At 44.1% G+C, this 13,887-nt stretch overlaps 1 protein-coding gene across 1 annotated transcript in view; it reads left to right on the top strand.

Annotated features, from left to right (window-relative positions):
- Positions 1–13,887, top strand: part of FAM131C (family with sequence similarity 131 member C) — a 105,275-nt gene that overhangs the window by 56,602 nt on the left and 34,786 nt on the right. Inside the window, exon 2 of the mRNA XM_044668689.1 lies at positions 13,448–13,723. Within this exon, the coding sequence (XP_044524624.1) occupies positions 13,448–13,723 (276 nt within the window). The remainder of the gene's footprint in view (positions 1–13,447; positions 13,724–13,887) is intronic.

Raw genomic sequence — 13,887 nt, 5'->3', positions numbered from 1 at the left:
AGGAAGGAAGGGAGGGAGGAAGGGAGGAAGAAGGAAGGAAGGAAGGAAGGAAGGAAGGAAGGAAGGAAGGAAGGAAGGAAGGAAGGAAAGGAGGGAGGGAAGGAGGGAGAGAGAGAGAGAAGGAAGGAAGAAAGAAAAGCTGGCTAGAGCTGGGATGAAATTTTTTTGGTGAGAAGGTTGAGGGGGATCAACTGAGAACCAACCCAAAGTACTTTACAAACCTGAAAGCACAATACAAGTGAGTTATTATTACTCTGACAGAATAACATTGTTCCCTTTTTTTGACAGGGTTACTAAAAGAACACATTTGAGAATACTCCACTACATAGTTTCTGTAATGAACAAAACATTTGATCAAGTGTCATTTTGCTTCTGGGGAAAAGATGCAGATATCTGGAGCTAAATAGAAAGTATTTAGGTATATTTGTAATTGGTTGAATGGCCAGCTCCAATCATTAGTGGTTTGATATCAGTTTGATAAGAAGTTTCCAGTGGAATGTCTAAGGATTTGTGCTTGGCATCATGCTATTTAATTTTTTTTTAATTAGTGACTTGGATAAAGCCATGTGAGTCACATTTGCACATACCAAGAAGCTTGGAGGGATACCTAATGGATTGCAGGGCAGAATCAGTATTCCAAAGAATCTTGGTAAATGTAAAGTCTTTTTTATTAAAATCACCTTTATCTAAATAATTAATCCACATGCATATATTAACACATTACGTGCCAGTAAGATCTGAAAGACAAGAGCAAAAGTGAAATAGGCTTTGCCCCTAGGGAGCTTAGACATTATTGGACAATGAATGACTAGGCAGCAGTTTGGATGGCTTTAGTGGATTGTAAGCTTAATGTAAGTCAATAATGTGCTATGACAGGGCAGCTGAGTGACTCAGTGGATTGAGAACCAGGCCTAGAGACAAGAGATCCTGGTTTCACCTCTGCCCTCAGACACTTCCTAGCTGTGTGATCCTGGATGAGTCACTTAACCCTACATTGCCTAGTCCCTATTGTTTTGTTTTTGTTTTTTAATTGAAAAACTTCATTTAATTAATTAATTTAGAATATTTTTCCATGTTTCCATGATTCATGTTCTTTCCCTCCCCTCCTCCCACCCCCTCCCATAGCCAATCAGCAATTCCATTGGGTTTTACATGTGTCATTGATCAAGACCTGTTTCCTTATTATTGATATTTACATTAGGGTAATCGCTTAGAGCAGTGATTCCCAAAGTGGGCACCACCGCCCCCTGGTGTGTACTGCAGTGATCTAGGAGGGCAGTGATGGCCACAGGTGCATTTATCTTTCCTATTAATTGCTGTTAAAATTAAAAAAAATTAATTTCTAGGGGGCTAATTACTATTTTTTTCTGGAAAGGGGGCGGTAGGCCAAAAAAGTTTGGGAACCACTGACTTAGAGTCTACATCCCCAGTTCATATTTCCATCGACCCATGTGATTAAGCAGTTGTTTTTCTTCTGTGTTTCTCCTCCCAGTTCTTTCTCTGGATGTGGATGGTTTTCTTTCTCATAAATCCCTCAGAATTGTCCTGGGTCATTGCATTGCTGCTGGTACAGAAGTCCGTTATATTTGATTTTACCATAGTATATCAGTCTCTGTGTACAATGTTCTTCTGGCTCTGCTCCTTTCACTCTGCATCAATTCCTGGAGGTCTTTCCAGTTCACATTAGCCCCTACTATTCAGTAATAAATCCAGTGACCGCATTTCTCATATATTTAGTCCAACATTAATTTTTTTTTAACCCTTACACTGTTCTTTTGTGTTGGAACCAATATTTAGTATTGATTCTAAAACAGAAATAAGGATTTTAAAATAATAACACTAATGTGCTGTGGCAACCCCAAAAGAGTGTGATCTTACATTGTATAGGATGGCCCTAAATTCTTAGTAGTCTTACGCTTTAATGGCTTCAGTCTCAGTCATTTGGGGCATTCTGTGTTAAGAGAAGTGTAACTTCCAGGAATCGGGAGGCGAGGGGACCTTTGTCCTTTGCCCTGGTCAGACCACATCTAAAGTATTATGGTCAGTTCTGGGGCCAATGTTTGGAAAGGACATTGATAAGCTTAAGAAGGTCCTAAGGAAAGTAATCAAAGCCATATGGAACTCTGAGGCCCTTATTTAAGCTATAGAAGGATAGATGAACAGGACTGATTAACCCAGAGAAGAGAAGGAAACATGGTGGCTATCTTCAAGGATTTGATGGGCTGCTTCTCTTGTAGAAAAGGGATTGACTCCCGAAGAGAGAACTGTTGGAGTTGGATGCAGATCAAAGCACATGGTTTTTCACTTTAGTCTATTTGGGTTTTTATTTGGGGGCTTGGGGTCTATATAACTATCCTATATAATAATGACCAATATGGAAATGTCTTTTTCATGGTAATACATGTATAATTCAGAAAACAAAAAAGAAAAAAGGGCCAGCCTTGTTCTGCTGGAGTCAAGCTAGGAGTGAAGCAGCAAATTAGTTTTAATATCAGAAGAAACTTTAAAATTTTTAATTAAAAAAAATTTTTAATTCTTTAAACCTTTACCTTCCACCTTAGAATCAATACTGTGAATCAGTTCCAAGGCAGAAGATTGGTAAAGGCTAGACAATGGATGATAAGTGACTTGCCCAGGATCACACAGCTGGGAAGTGTTGGAGGCCAGATTTGAACTCAGATTTGCCAACTTTAGTCCTGGCTCTCAATTCACTGAGTTACCTCACTGCCCCCAGAAGAAATTTCTTAACAACGAGAACTATTCAGAAGTGGAATCGTTTGCTTCTAGAAGTCATAGAGTTCCTCTCATTGGAGGTCTTTTGGCGAAGGCTGAATGACTCTTCGTTGAGTATCCTGTGTAGGGGATACTTTTGGGCACATAGGTTGGCCCCTGAATTCTATATTCCTCTTGTAGTACATTCTCTGGTGCCCTCTCCAGCTCAGACTTGTAGGCTGGGTCCCCAGAGGGCAACTACTACTTCCTTTCTAGGTTCTAAAGGTAACACGGGGAGATGCCTTCCAAATGCCATTAGCTCATACGTCCCTACCAGTGTGTTTCTCTAATAATTATTACTGAAATCAATTAGCTAGCCAGATTTAACTTTTAGAAAGGGGCATTTATGGGGGCAGCTGGGTAGCTCAGTGGATTGAGAGCCAGGCCTAGAGACGGGAGGTCCTGGGTTCAAATCTGGCCTCAGACACTTCCTAGCTGTGGGGCTCTGGGCCCATCCCTTACCCCCATTGCCCAGCCCTTACTACTCTTCTGCCTTGGAACCAATCACAGTATTGATTCTAAGACAGAAGATGAAGGTGTTTGTTGTTTTTTGTTTTTGTTTTTTAAGGGGGGCATTTATTAAAGTGATATAATAAAAACAGTTGGTACAAAATATCCTTCCAAAAGTCTGTGACATACTTTCCTACCAGCACATAGAGTCGATGGAGAAATGGAGTCAAGCTTAAAGCACCTGGACAAAAGGGAAGTTCTTTTTCTGGAATCCTCAGTGTTTCCCTTAGGAACTTACTGTGTAGCTTTTCTGCTCATGTCCTTCTAGAGCCCTGATTCTGCCTTTCCTCCAGACCAGTCTGTCCTAGGCTCACAATGTAGACATTACCATCAGCTATTTTGGGAACGATACTAAACTGTAGATGGGAAATTTCCAGCTTATGAGGCCCTCTTCTCATCAGAATGGGAGAGAAGAGACTGAGACCAAGACTGAGACTGGAGCCAGGGCTCTCCTCCTCCCTCCACCCCTCCTCAAGCAATTCATTCTCAGGGGCTTAACTAGGAGACTTCCAGCTCCCCAAATTCTAGATGCCAGATTGACTCTCTAGTTTTTTATAGCAGCCCCAAAGGCATGGCCAGTTTCCTTTGCCCAATCTAAACACACTTCCTGTGTGGTGTCATTTGATGTCATCCAATGACTTTCAAAATTTTCCAAAAAAGTTATCAAGAACTTTTCATACTTATTTTACATTCTATGATTAATCAATTGGTTCAACAGGCTTTTTTCTTTCAAAACAAAACAAAATGAAATTGCTTCTCTCTTAGAAGTGATACTAAGTATGGGTTCTCAGCCTGAAGAGAGGTAAGGGCTAGGAACTATTGTTCTGTATCTCTTCTGCCCTTCATGGCCAAATTCCTGGAGAAGGCTGTCTACATCCTGTTTAGATGCCTCTGCTTCTTCTCCTCCCACACTCTTCTTTTTTTTTTTTTTTTAAACCCTTACTTCCATCCTGGAGTCAATACTGTGTATTGCCTGCAAGGCAGAAGAGTGGTAAGGGCTAGTCAATGGGGGTCAAGTGACTTGCCCAGGGTCACACAGCTGGGAATTGTGTGAGGTCAGATTTGAACCCAGGACCTCTCATCAATCTGGGCCTGGCTCTTAATCCACTGAGCTATCCAGCTGCCCCCTTCCCACACTCTTCTTAACCCCTTTTAATCTGGCTCCTAACCTTATCATTCCACTAAAACTCTTTCCCAAGTTATGAGTGATCTCTTAGCTGCCAAATCCATTGATCTTTTCTTAATCCTCATTCTACAGTCATTACCACCACTGACTATTCTCTTTTCCTTGGCACTCTCTTCTCTCTAGGGCTTTGGGATATCACTCTCTCCTCATTCTCTGCCACCCAACTGCCCTAGTCTTTTAAAAAATAGTCACCAGGGGGCACTTGGGTAGCTCAGTGGATTGAGAGTCAGATCTAGAGACAGGACGTCCTGGGTTCCAAATTTGGCCTCAGACACTTCCTAGTTGGGTGACCCTGAGCAAGTCACTTAACCCCATTGCCTAGCCCTTACCTCTCTTCTGCCTTTGAACCAATCCACAGTATTGATTTTAAGATAGAAGGTGAGGGTTAAAAAAAATTAATAATCACCAGCCAAGGTTAGAATCCTTATTTAGGCTAGATTCCTTACAATTTGGAAATAGACTGTCCTCAACAAGACCACTGTCTCTTTAGGAGGGGATAAGGAGGAAGAATGAATGAATGAACGAATGAATGAACGAATGAATGAAAAGATAATGTCTGATATGAGAAGGCATTTACCTCCCCCTCTCTTTAAATAGTGGAGAACTATGGTTGTCAAGGGAACTAGATGGTTCAGTGAATAGAGTTCTGAGCCTGGAGTCAGGAAGACCTGAGTTCAAATTTGACCTCTGATGCATCCTAGTTGTATGACCCTGGACAAGTCACTTCACCTCTATTTTTTTTTAAACCCTTACCTATTGGTTCCAAGGCAGAAGAGAGGTAAGGGTTAGGCAATGGGGGTTAAGTGACTTGCCCAGGGTCACACAGCTGGGAAGTGTTTGAGGCCAGATTCGAACCTAGGACTTCCTGTCTCTAGGGCTGGCTCTCAATCCCTGAGCTACCCAGCTGTCCTCACATCACCTCTATTTGCCTATGGATCAATGACTAGGAAAGGAAATGGCAAACCACTCTAGTATCTTTGCCAAGAAAACCCCATGGATAGCTGTGGTCCAAGGTGTCACGAAGAGTCAGCTCAGACTGATAGACTGAACAACAACAGCACAGTTATGGGACACTACACGCAATATCAGACTTTATACATTGATTAGTTTTGGTAAATTGGGGTTGTTTTCCTCTTTCCTACTTATTCTTTTTTTTTAATATTTATTTCAGCCTGTTTTTTTTAATTTTAAACCCTTTTTTTTTCTTTTCTTTTTTTTTTTTTTAAACCCTTACCTTCCATCTTGGAGTCAATACTGTGTATTGGCTCCTAGGTGGAAGAGTGGTAAGGGTGGGCAATGGAGGTCAAGTGACTTGCCCAGGGTCACACAGCTGGGAAGTGTCTGAGGCCGGATTTGAACCTAGGACCTCCCATTTCTAGGCCTGGCTCTCAATCCACTGAGCTACCCAGCTGCCCCCTTTCCTATTTATTCTAAGAGATGGCTCTCTAGAAAAGGGAATCGAGGGGATACAATGGGAAATATAGTAAATATGAAAAGCACAAGATATCAATAAAGTTGACTTTTGCAAGGGGCCTGTCCCCATTGGCAATAATAATAAAAATAATAAATGTTCTGCCCTTTAAGTTTTTGGTTTTTTTCTTAAACCTCTACTTTCTATCTCAGGAACAACTTTAAGGCAGAAGGTAAGAGTTCAGCAATCAGGGTCAAGTGACTTGTCCAGGGTCACCTAGCTAGGAAGTGTCTGAGGCCTCAGCCCTTTAAGATTGCAAACATTTTGCACACATTATTTCATTTGTCCCTCAGAGCTATTCATCATAGAGCAGTGACTCCAGGGTCCAAAGATGTGGGTTTGAATTCTAGCTCTGAGTCTTTGACCTTAGGCAAGCCTCTGTCCCTCCCTGAGCCTTGGTTTCCATATCTGCAAAATGAAAGGATTTCATCAGATACTTTCTGAGATCTCACCCAGCTCTACATCTAGGATCCTCTGACTACTCTATTGGTAGGTATTAGTATTTGCCATTTTACAAATAAGGAAACTGAGGCACAGATTAGGAGAAGAAACTTACCCAAGATCAAAAGTTTTAATAAGCCAGTAAATATCTGAGACAGAATTTGAACAGAGGTATTCCTGACTCTCAGCCCAGAGCTCTAACCATTATCCAACACTGCTTTTTAAAATACTGGTAACTTCCAAGGTCAGGCCAACACAGAAATAAAGTCTTAGAACTGGGTTCCTTTTCCATGGTCAGAAAATCATAACAACTCACATTTCTTAATAATGCTTTTCTCACACTGATCCCATGAGGTAGACAACACAACCGCCATTTATATGTGACAAGAACAGACCAGAGAAGGTAAGACAAATTGCTTTAAAGCCACACAGCTACTATAAATTTAAGTGAGGATTCCAATCCAGGTCTCCTGACTCAGTCGTCCAACGTTTTGTCCGATCTACCCTCTGCCCTTCCAAGAAGGACCCAGGATTAGGCACTGTTTTATTGGCAAGGCAAAGCACTGCAGTTTCCAGTCTTAATTTCCCTAGAGAAGACTTCTGAAAGAAAGCTCTGCATATGGCTTCTTGGTTTAGTTATTTCCTTCTTCATAATTTCAGTTGTTCTATCTATAAAATGGGGAGAATAAGATTTGTTTCTGCCTATATAAGAGGGCTGCTGAGAGAAAAGTATTATGTGAATTTTAAAGCTTTTTTCCCCCTAATTCAACAGACATTTATTACCGTTGCAAGGCGCCGTGCTGGATAAGAGACTCTCTTCGATCAATCAGCATCTTCTGTAAGCTAAATGCTGGCAAAAAATATGCAAGAATGAAATAATCCCTACTCAGGAGGATCTTACATTCTTTCTGTCCAATTTTAACTGGCTTTATTTTCTGCTCATTTAAATGAGGCCCTAAAACAATTTTACTATTCCCTAGAAGATATTTCCGTTATTATCTTTGCTTGTAATAAAGCTCTTTAGAAATTCGAGTTGTTATTGTCATCTTCATCAGCCTTGGTGCCATGGGGGAGTAGAGTCAGGCTTTATGGGGCAGCAGTCAGCCTGGGCAGGACAGAGCAAGAACCAGGTAGGAGCAGCTGGGAAGGGAAGGTCCTAGAGATAGGGCTGTCAAATGGAGATGATGATGAACTGACATTTAGAGGCCCTGGCACTGGCACTGCCTAACCCCTAGGCTAACCCTGGGCAAATTACTGAACCTCAATGGGCCCCTGCTAATTCCTTCCCTGAAAATTAAGGGGGTTGGGCTAGAAGATTCTTCTTTTCTCCTAGGACTGGCATTCTAGATTCTAAGGGCACTTCTAGCTCTGATATTCTGGTTCTAAGGTTACTTCTAGCTCTGACATTTTTTATTCTAACATCCTTCCCAGTTCTGATATTCTATGTTCTAAGGGCCCTCTCAGTTCTGACATTTGGTGTTCTAAAGGCTCTCTTACCTATGACATTCTATGTTCTAACATCCTTTCAAGCTCTGACATTCTATGTTCTGATAGCCCTTTCAACTGGCATTCCTCTGTGTCTCTTATAATCAGAATAACTATCATCTTGTCAGTTTAAATTCCTGGAGTTACCATTGAAATACCAGTGACTGAGGCTTCCTCCTCAGGAGGAGAGTTGACACAGTGTTTTCCCAGGCCTCTGAGCCATCAGCAGGGTCCTCCCTCCCCCCACTTCTTGCTTTTCCTTTTAGTCCCCACTGGCACTGGCTGCCCAGACAGGGGAGGGAGTGTGTCACCAGCTGTGACTGAGGACGTCACCATGACTCAGGGTGCTCCCTCCCAGAGCCTGAATAAAACATTTCATTAAAAGAAAGGGGAAAAAAAGCCACTAAGACCTCCCTCCCCAAGAGCTGGAGAGGAGGGGGATTCAGTTATGGATGGGTACAGTTGCCCCAGGGATAGGACCAGCATCCTTGTCTTTTTTAAATCTACTTGCCCTGGCTCCAGGGTATAATGACTGGAGGATAATTTATACTTGCTTCAAGGAGCACTAGATTAGAATTCAGGAGATCTACTTCCTACTCCTGTCTTTACCACACACTAGCCTCATGACCTTGGGCAATTAACTTAGACCCTTTGTGCTCATTTCAAATTCCATAAAATGAAGATAAAATCACTCCCTGACCTGCTTCATGTGATGAAATGAGATCATGGATGAAACTCTTGAATACCTCAACATCCTGAGCATTTGCTCATTCCTAATGAGATTACACTCCATATCTCCTCAGAATCTGCCCCCTGCTCAGAGATATAAAGTGTTATTTACATTCTGGGTGCTGTATTTTAAAGAGGACGTGAATAAGTTAAAGAGCAATCAGGATGGTGATGGAACTGGAGACGATATCCAGAGAAGATATGGTGAAGGCTCTGGGACTGTTTAGCCTAAAGAAAAGAAGACTTTGGTTCAATAGGATAGCTTTCTTCAAATATTTGAAGGTTATCACATGAAAGAAGGATTAGATGTTATATTTGGCCCCAAAGAGCAGAACTGGAAGCCATGGGTAGAAACTGCATAGAGGCAAATTTAGGCTAGAAGGCAGAAAAAAAAATCCCTAACCATTTGAGGTGCCCCAAAATGGAATACGTTGTCCTTGAGCTAGTGACTTCTCTCTCCTTGTAGGACTTCCACCAAACATTGTGGCTACTTGTCAGGAATAATGTAGGAGGGTATTCCTGTTCTGACCCTTGTTGGACTACTTGGCACCCCAAGGTCATTCACAGCTCCCAGGTTCTGTGATTTAGGAGTCTTAACTCTGAGAGCCTTCCTTTCTGAAATCCTCTGGCTCCATTCCCTATATTCACCTAGACCAGGCAGGCAGCTCTCCATGTCTTAGTGACCTTTCATGCCTGGGAAGGGTCTTTGTACCCACAGCAGAAACTAATCATAAAAATCACATAAACATAGAGCTAGAATAAATCCTTTCATTTTACAGATGAGGAAACTGAGGCCAAGAGAAGTAATTTGCCCCAGGCTAAATTCTTAGCAAATGGTAGAAGTAGGATTTGAATTTGAGTTCTCTAACTCCAAAATAGTCTTTTCTCCATTTCTTTATTCTGCTTCCCATTCATTGACTGAGACCTGTGATGGTTCTAGTTCAGGTTCAATTCTGCCTCATTACTTGAGACCTGGCATGTCTTAGTCACAAATAACAAGTAAGTTACCCTGTTCTAATCAAGAGAGGTCCCAGATAGAGGATTCCTTAAGAATCAATATAAGAAGCAGCTAGGTTGCTCAGTGGGTAGAGAGCCAGGTCTGGAGATGGGAGGACCTGGGTTCAAATCTGGTCTCATATAACTTCCTAGCTGTGTGACTCTGGGCAAGTCACTTAACCCCAATTGCCTAGCCCTTATTGCTCTTTTGCCTTGGAATCAATATTTAGTATCAATTTTAAGACAGAAAGTAAGGGTTTCATTAATTTTTTTTAAGAGGCAACATACACAGTGTGGAAAGGTAACTAAATTGGGAGTCAGAAAATTTGGGTTCAAATCCTAAGTTTCCCATTAGTGACTGATGTGCCCTTAGACAAATCAATTCTTCTTGAGTTTCTATTTCTTCATCTATAAAATGATGGAATGGATTAAACTATCTCTAGATTTCCCCTGAGAGTTCTAACATTTTAAGACCCCTTCCATCTTGGACATTCTAACATTTTATTTTTCTAAGACCCCTTCAATCTTATACGTTCTCTGTTCTAAGGATGCTCCAAGATCTGACATTCTGTGTTCTACAGTCCCTCCCATCTCTCACATTCTATGTTCTAAGGACTTTCCTACTTCTGACATCCTATATTCTGAGGCCCCTTCCAGCTTTGACATTCTGTGTAAGGTCCCTTCCAGCTCTAGCATTCTATGTTCTAAAACTCCTTCCATCTTGGACATTCACTGTTCTAAGGACTTTCCCAGCTCTGACATTCAGTGTTCTAAGGGGCCTTTCTAGGTCTGAAACCTATGCAGATGAGGTGGGCTGTCTTTGTTGCCTTGTAGAAATTGATTGGTCTTACTCCAAAGTAGTGGGAAGAATATTTGGCCAGGACCTCCATTCAAGTGCCATCTCTGTTATTGATTCCTCCTGTGACCTTAACCATGTCACTTCCCTCTCTGGGTCTGCATCTTATCTGTCAAATGATGGGGCTGGGAGCTAAGTGACTTCTCTGCCCCCATCTAGCTCTTACTCTGATGAGATGCTAATCTTCCTTGTAATGGTCACCATCAGCAAGTTAGAACTGAACAGCTACAGAGATCTGGGTTTTAGAGAAATGGGATATTTCAGATTCTATCACTTATTAGCTGGATTAAGAGGTAAATCCTTTCCATTCCCTCAATCTTTGTAGCAGGGAAAGGCTGAGACCCATCAAGCAAAACTCTGGGACATAGAGCAGAAGGTTCCTAACCACACTTCCCTTCCCTTCTCTCCCTTCTTCTGTCATGTCTGTGTCTAAAACCCCTAGAAACCCCTGATTGTGTATGTATCAAGTAACCTATGGAAACTCCCCTGTTTCTCGGACCCCTGCATAACATGTATCCTATAAATTAACTGATGCGTGGCAGATTGTATTGTGATGGCTTAAGGTCTCTCTGTTAATCATTACCTGTTATTATGGATGTGGAAAGTTTGTGCTGAAGCCCCAACTTGTTTTTCTACCCCTATAAAGGAAGTAGTTACCTTCAATAAAGTTGCCTTAGTTGCCATTAGCATCTTGGCCCTCCTGATCCTGCAAGTGTTTGTCTCATCCTTCTTACCACATCTCATTCTTCTCATCCCTTCAAGGACCCCTGAACATCATCAGGCATGTTCCTGACAAATCTTGTTGTCTAATTTCTAAAATAAGGAAGATAATATTTGTGTTGCTTACCTTACCAGGTAGCCAGATGCCTACCACACCAAGCTTTAGCTAGGATCAAATGGATGGTAGGGGCAGCTAAGAGGCACAGTAGATAAAATGCTAAGTCTAGAGTCAGAAGGATCTTGGGTTCATATCTGGGTGCAAATACTCCCTCGCTGTGTGACCATGGACAAATCATTTTGCCCTTGCCCTTATGTCTTAGAGTTGTTCCTAAGACAGAAAATAAGGGTTGTTTTTTTTAAAGAAGCACGGATGGAGAAAGTCTTTATAAGTGCTATGTAAAGACCCCGAAGAACGCTGCTCAATTTCCTGGTAGCTAGGGAGGAGAATGAACAGGAACATCAGTAGCAACAGCTAATCAAACCTGAAGCTTCATTTTTATACATATTTATAATCATGACCTCGGATCATATTTTGTTTTGAGTGAGAGGAGATGATAACAAAGGATCCTCAATTTAGGGCTGGAAGGAGCCATTTTATAGCAGAGGACACCAGGGTCCTATAAAGAGAAATGGTTTCCCCTAAGGTGGCTTGGTAGTAAGTGAAGGAGCTGGGATTTGAACCCAGATTGCTTGACTCTGAATGTGTTACTCTTTCTATTTACATTATGTTGCTCCCTCACTTCTCTTCAACATACATTTATTAAGCATCTACTGTGTGCAGTGACTAGAGAAATGGACTTGAGTCCAGATCTTTCCTCAGACACTTAATAGCTGGGTGACCCTGGGCAAGTCACTTCACCCTGTTTGCCTTCATGTTCTCATGCCTAAAGTGAGCTGGAGAAGGAAATGACAAACCACTCCAGTATCTTTGCCAAGAAAACCCCAAATGGGGTCATCAAAGTTGTTGAAACACTTCCACAAACGACAACATGTGCCAGGCACTCTGCTGGATACTGGGGATACACAGATGAAAATGAGAGCAGTCCCTGCCCTTGAGATGTTCCCAAACTAAATATACTTCAGAACTTTATGGCTCTGTAATTTCCTCAGGGTGGATATTCTCTCCAGAAGTACAGATTTCAACCCCTCTGGAAATCAGGAGATGGTCCTCAAGAATTGCTGCTTCAGATGAAAAATTCATCACCCTCTGGCCAGTGACTGGTCCTCAGATAACCCCCAGGCTGACTTCCTCTCAGAGCCTTTGGAACCTGATAGGACCTGCCAGACCATAAACTCCCCAGGCATTGCCTGGGAGAGCACAGTGAGGCATCAGAGCAGAACTTTAATGAAGAAAGAGATAAATGAAATGCCCGTAAATCTAATAGGAATTAGCCTAGGAGAGATGCCATAAACAGAGCCTTAAGTGCTCCAAGGTCACATGAGGGAGGCATGGCTTTTGAGCTAGCAGGATTGGAGAAAGCTTCTTGGAAGAGATGACCTTCAAATGGAACCTCCGAGAATGAAGGGAGGAAGGGAGTTCATTCCAGCTGTTGAGACCTCATCCTCTCTTTCCGTTCAGCTGCGGGCAGGGAGTGCCTAGGCACCTTAAGCCCTATCCCTCATCCAGTTCCTGGATGAAAGGAGGTTCACCATTCTTGACTTCCAAGCTGCTGGCCTTCCCTGTCTAAGCAACAGGTGCATGGGAGCTCGGTCCTCCTTCGCCTCCTCCGCCTCAGCTGCATCTGGGAGCAAGCTAGGCAGGGGCGGAGCCCTAGCTTTCGCCTCCAGGGAGCCCTCAGGGCTTTGCCCTGGTCCCCCAGGAGCCCTGCAAACCCCACCCGAAATGCAAGCTGAAGAGGAGGGATTCAGAGAGAGTGGCAAAGAGAAGGAAGAGAAGTGGGATAGAAAAAGGAGGGAGGAAATAGCGAGTAGAGAGTGAGACAGAGCAGGGAACGAAGCAGCGCAGGGAGGGCACAGAGGAGAGGGGAACAGATCAGGGAGGGAGAGACAGAGAGCAGAGAGGGGCAGCCAGATCGGAGAGGGACAGACCGAGCAGAGAGGGCACAGAGCAGAGGGGGCAGAGACAGCAGGGAGGGGCACACAGTAGAGAGGGCACAGAGCGGAGGAAGAGGGGCACAGATCGCTGAGGGGCACACCGAGCGGAGAGGGCACAGCTTGGAGAGGGAGCGAGGCAGGGCTGCAGAGAGGGACAGAGCTAGGAGAGAAGGAGGAGGGGACGTGGCTACAGCGGGCGAATCCTCCGAGGCTTCCTGCCTGGCAGGAACCAGAGGCGCTAGCCCGGCTCCCCGTGCCCTCCGCCTCCTGCTGCTGCCGCCGCTGCCGCCGCTACTCTTCGGCGTTCCCCTCTCATCGCTCGCGAGGCTCGTGCGCCCCAGTCCCAGCCCCCGGCCTCAAACTTCCGCGGGGCCCCCCGGGAGCCCGCGAGAGCGCCGAGGGAGCCCGGGGCGCGAGCGGGGGGCGTGCGCCTGAGCCTGGCCCCGTTGCTCGGGCCGCCGGGCCGCCCGGAGCCGGGGCCGGGGCCGGGGCCGCGGTGGCGGTGGGGTGGCGCTGCCTGGCCCGGGAGACATGAGCGGGCAGCCCTGCCCCGGACGGAAGGAGAACGGCCGTTCGCCGCTCGGCCCGTGATGGGCTCCTGCGTCTCCCGAGGTGAGGGCGCTCTGAGGCTGGGGGGCTGGGGTCCGAGGAGACCTGGACGAGTGG

The sequence above is a fragment of the Gracilinanus agilis genome, chromosome 3, assembly GCF_016433145.1.
Source record: "Gracilinanus agilis isolate LMUSP501 chromosome 3, AgileGrace, whole genome shotgun sequence".
Taxonomy (NCBI): Eukaryota; Metazoa; Chordata; class Mammalia; order Didelphimorphia; family Didelphidae; genus Gracilinanus; species Gracilinanus agilis.
Note: the sequence above shows the minus strand (reverse complement) of the source record. Positions and strands in the feature narration are given on the sequence as shown.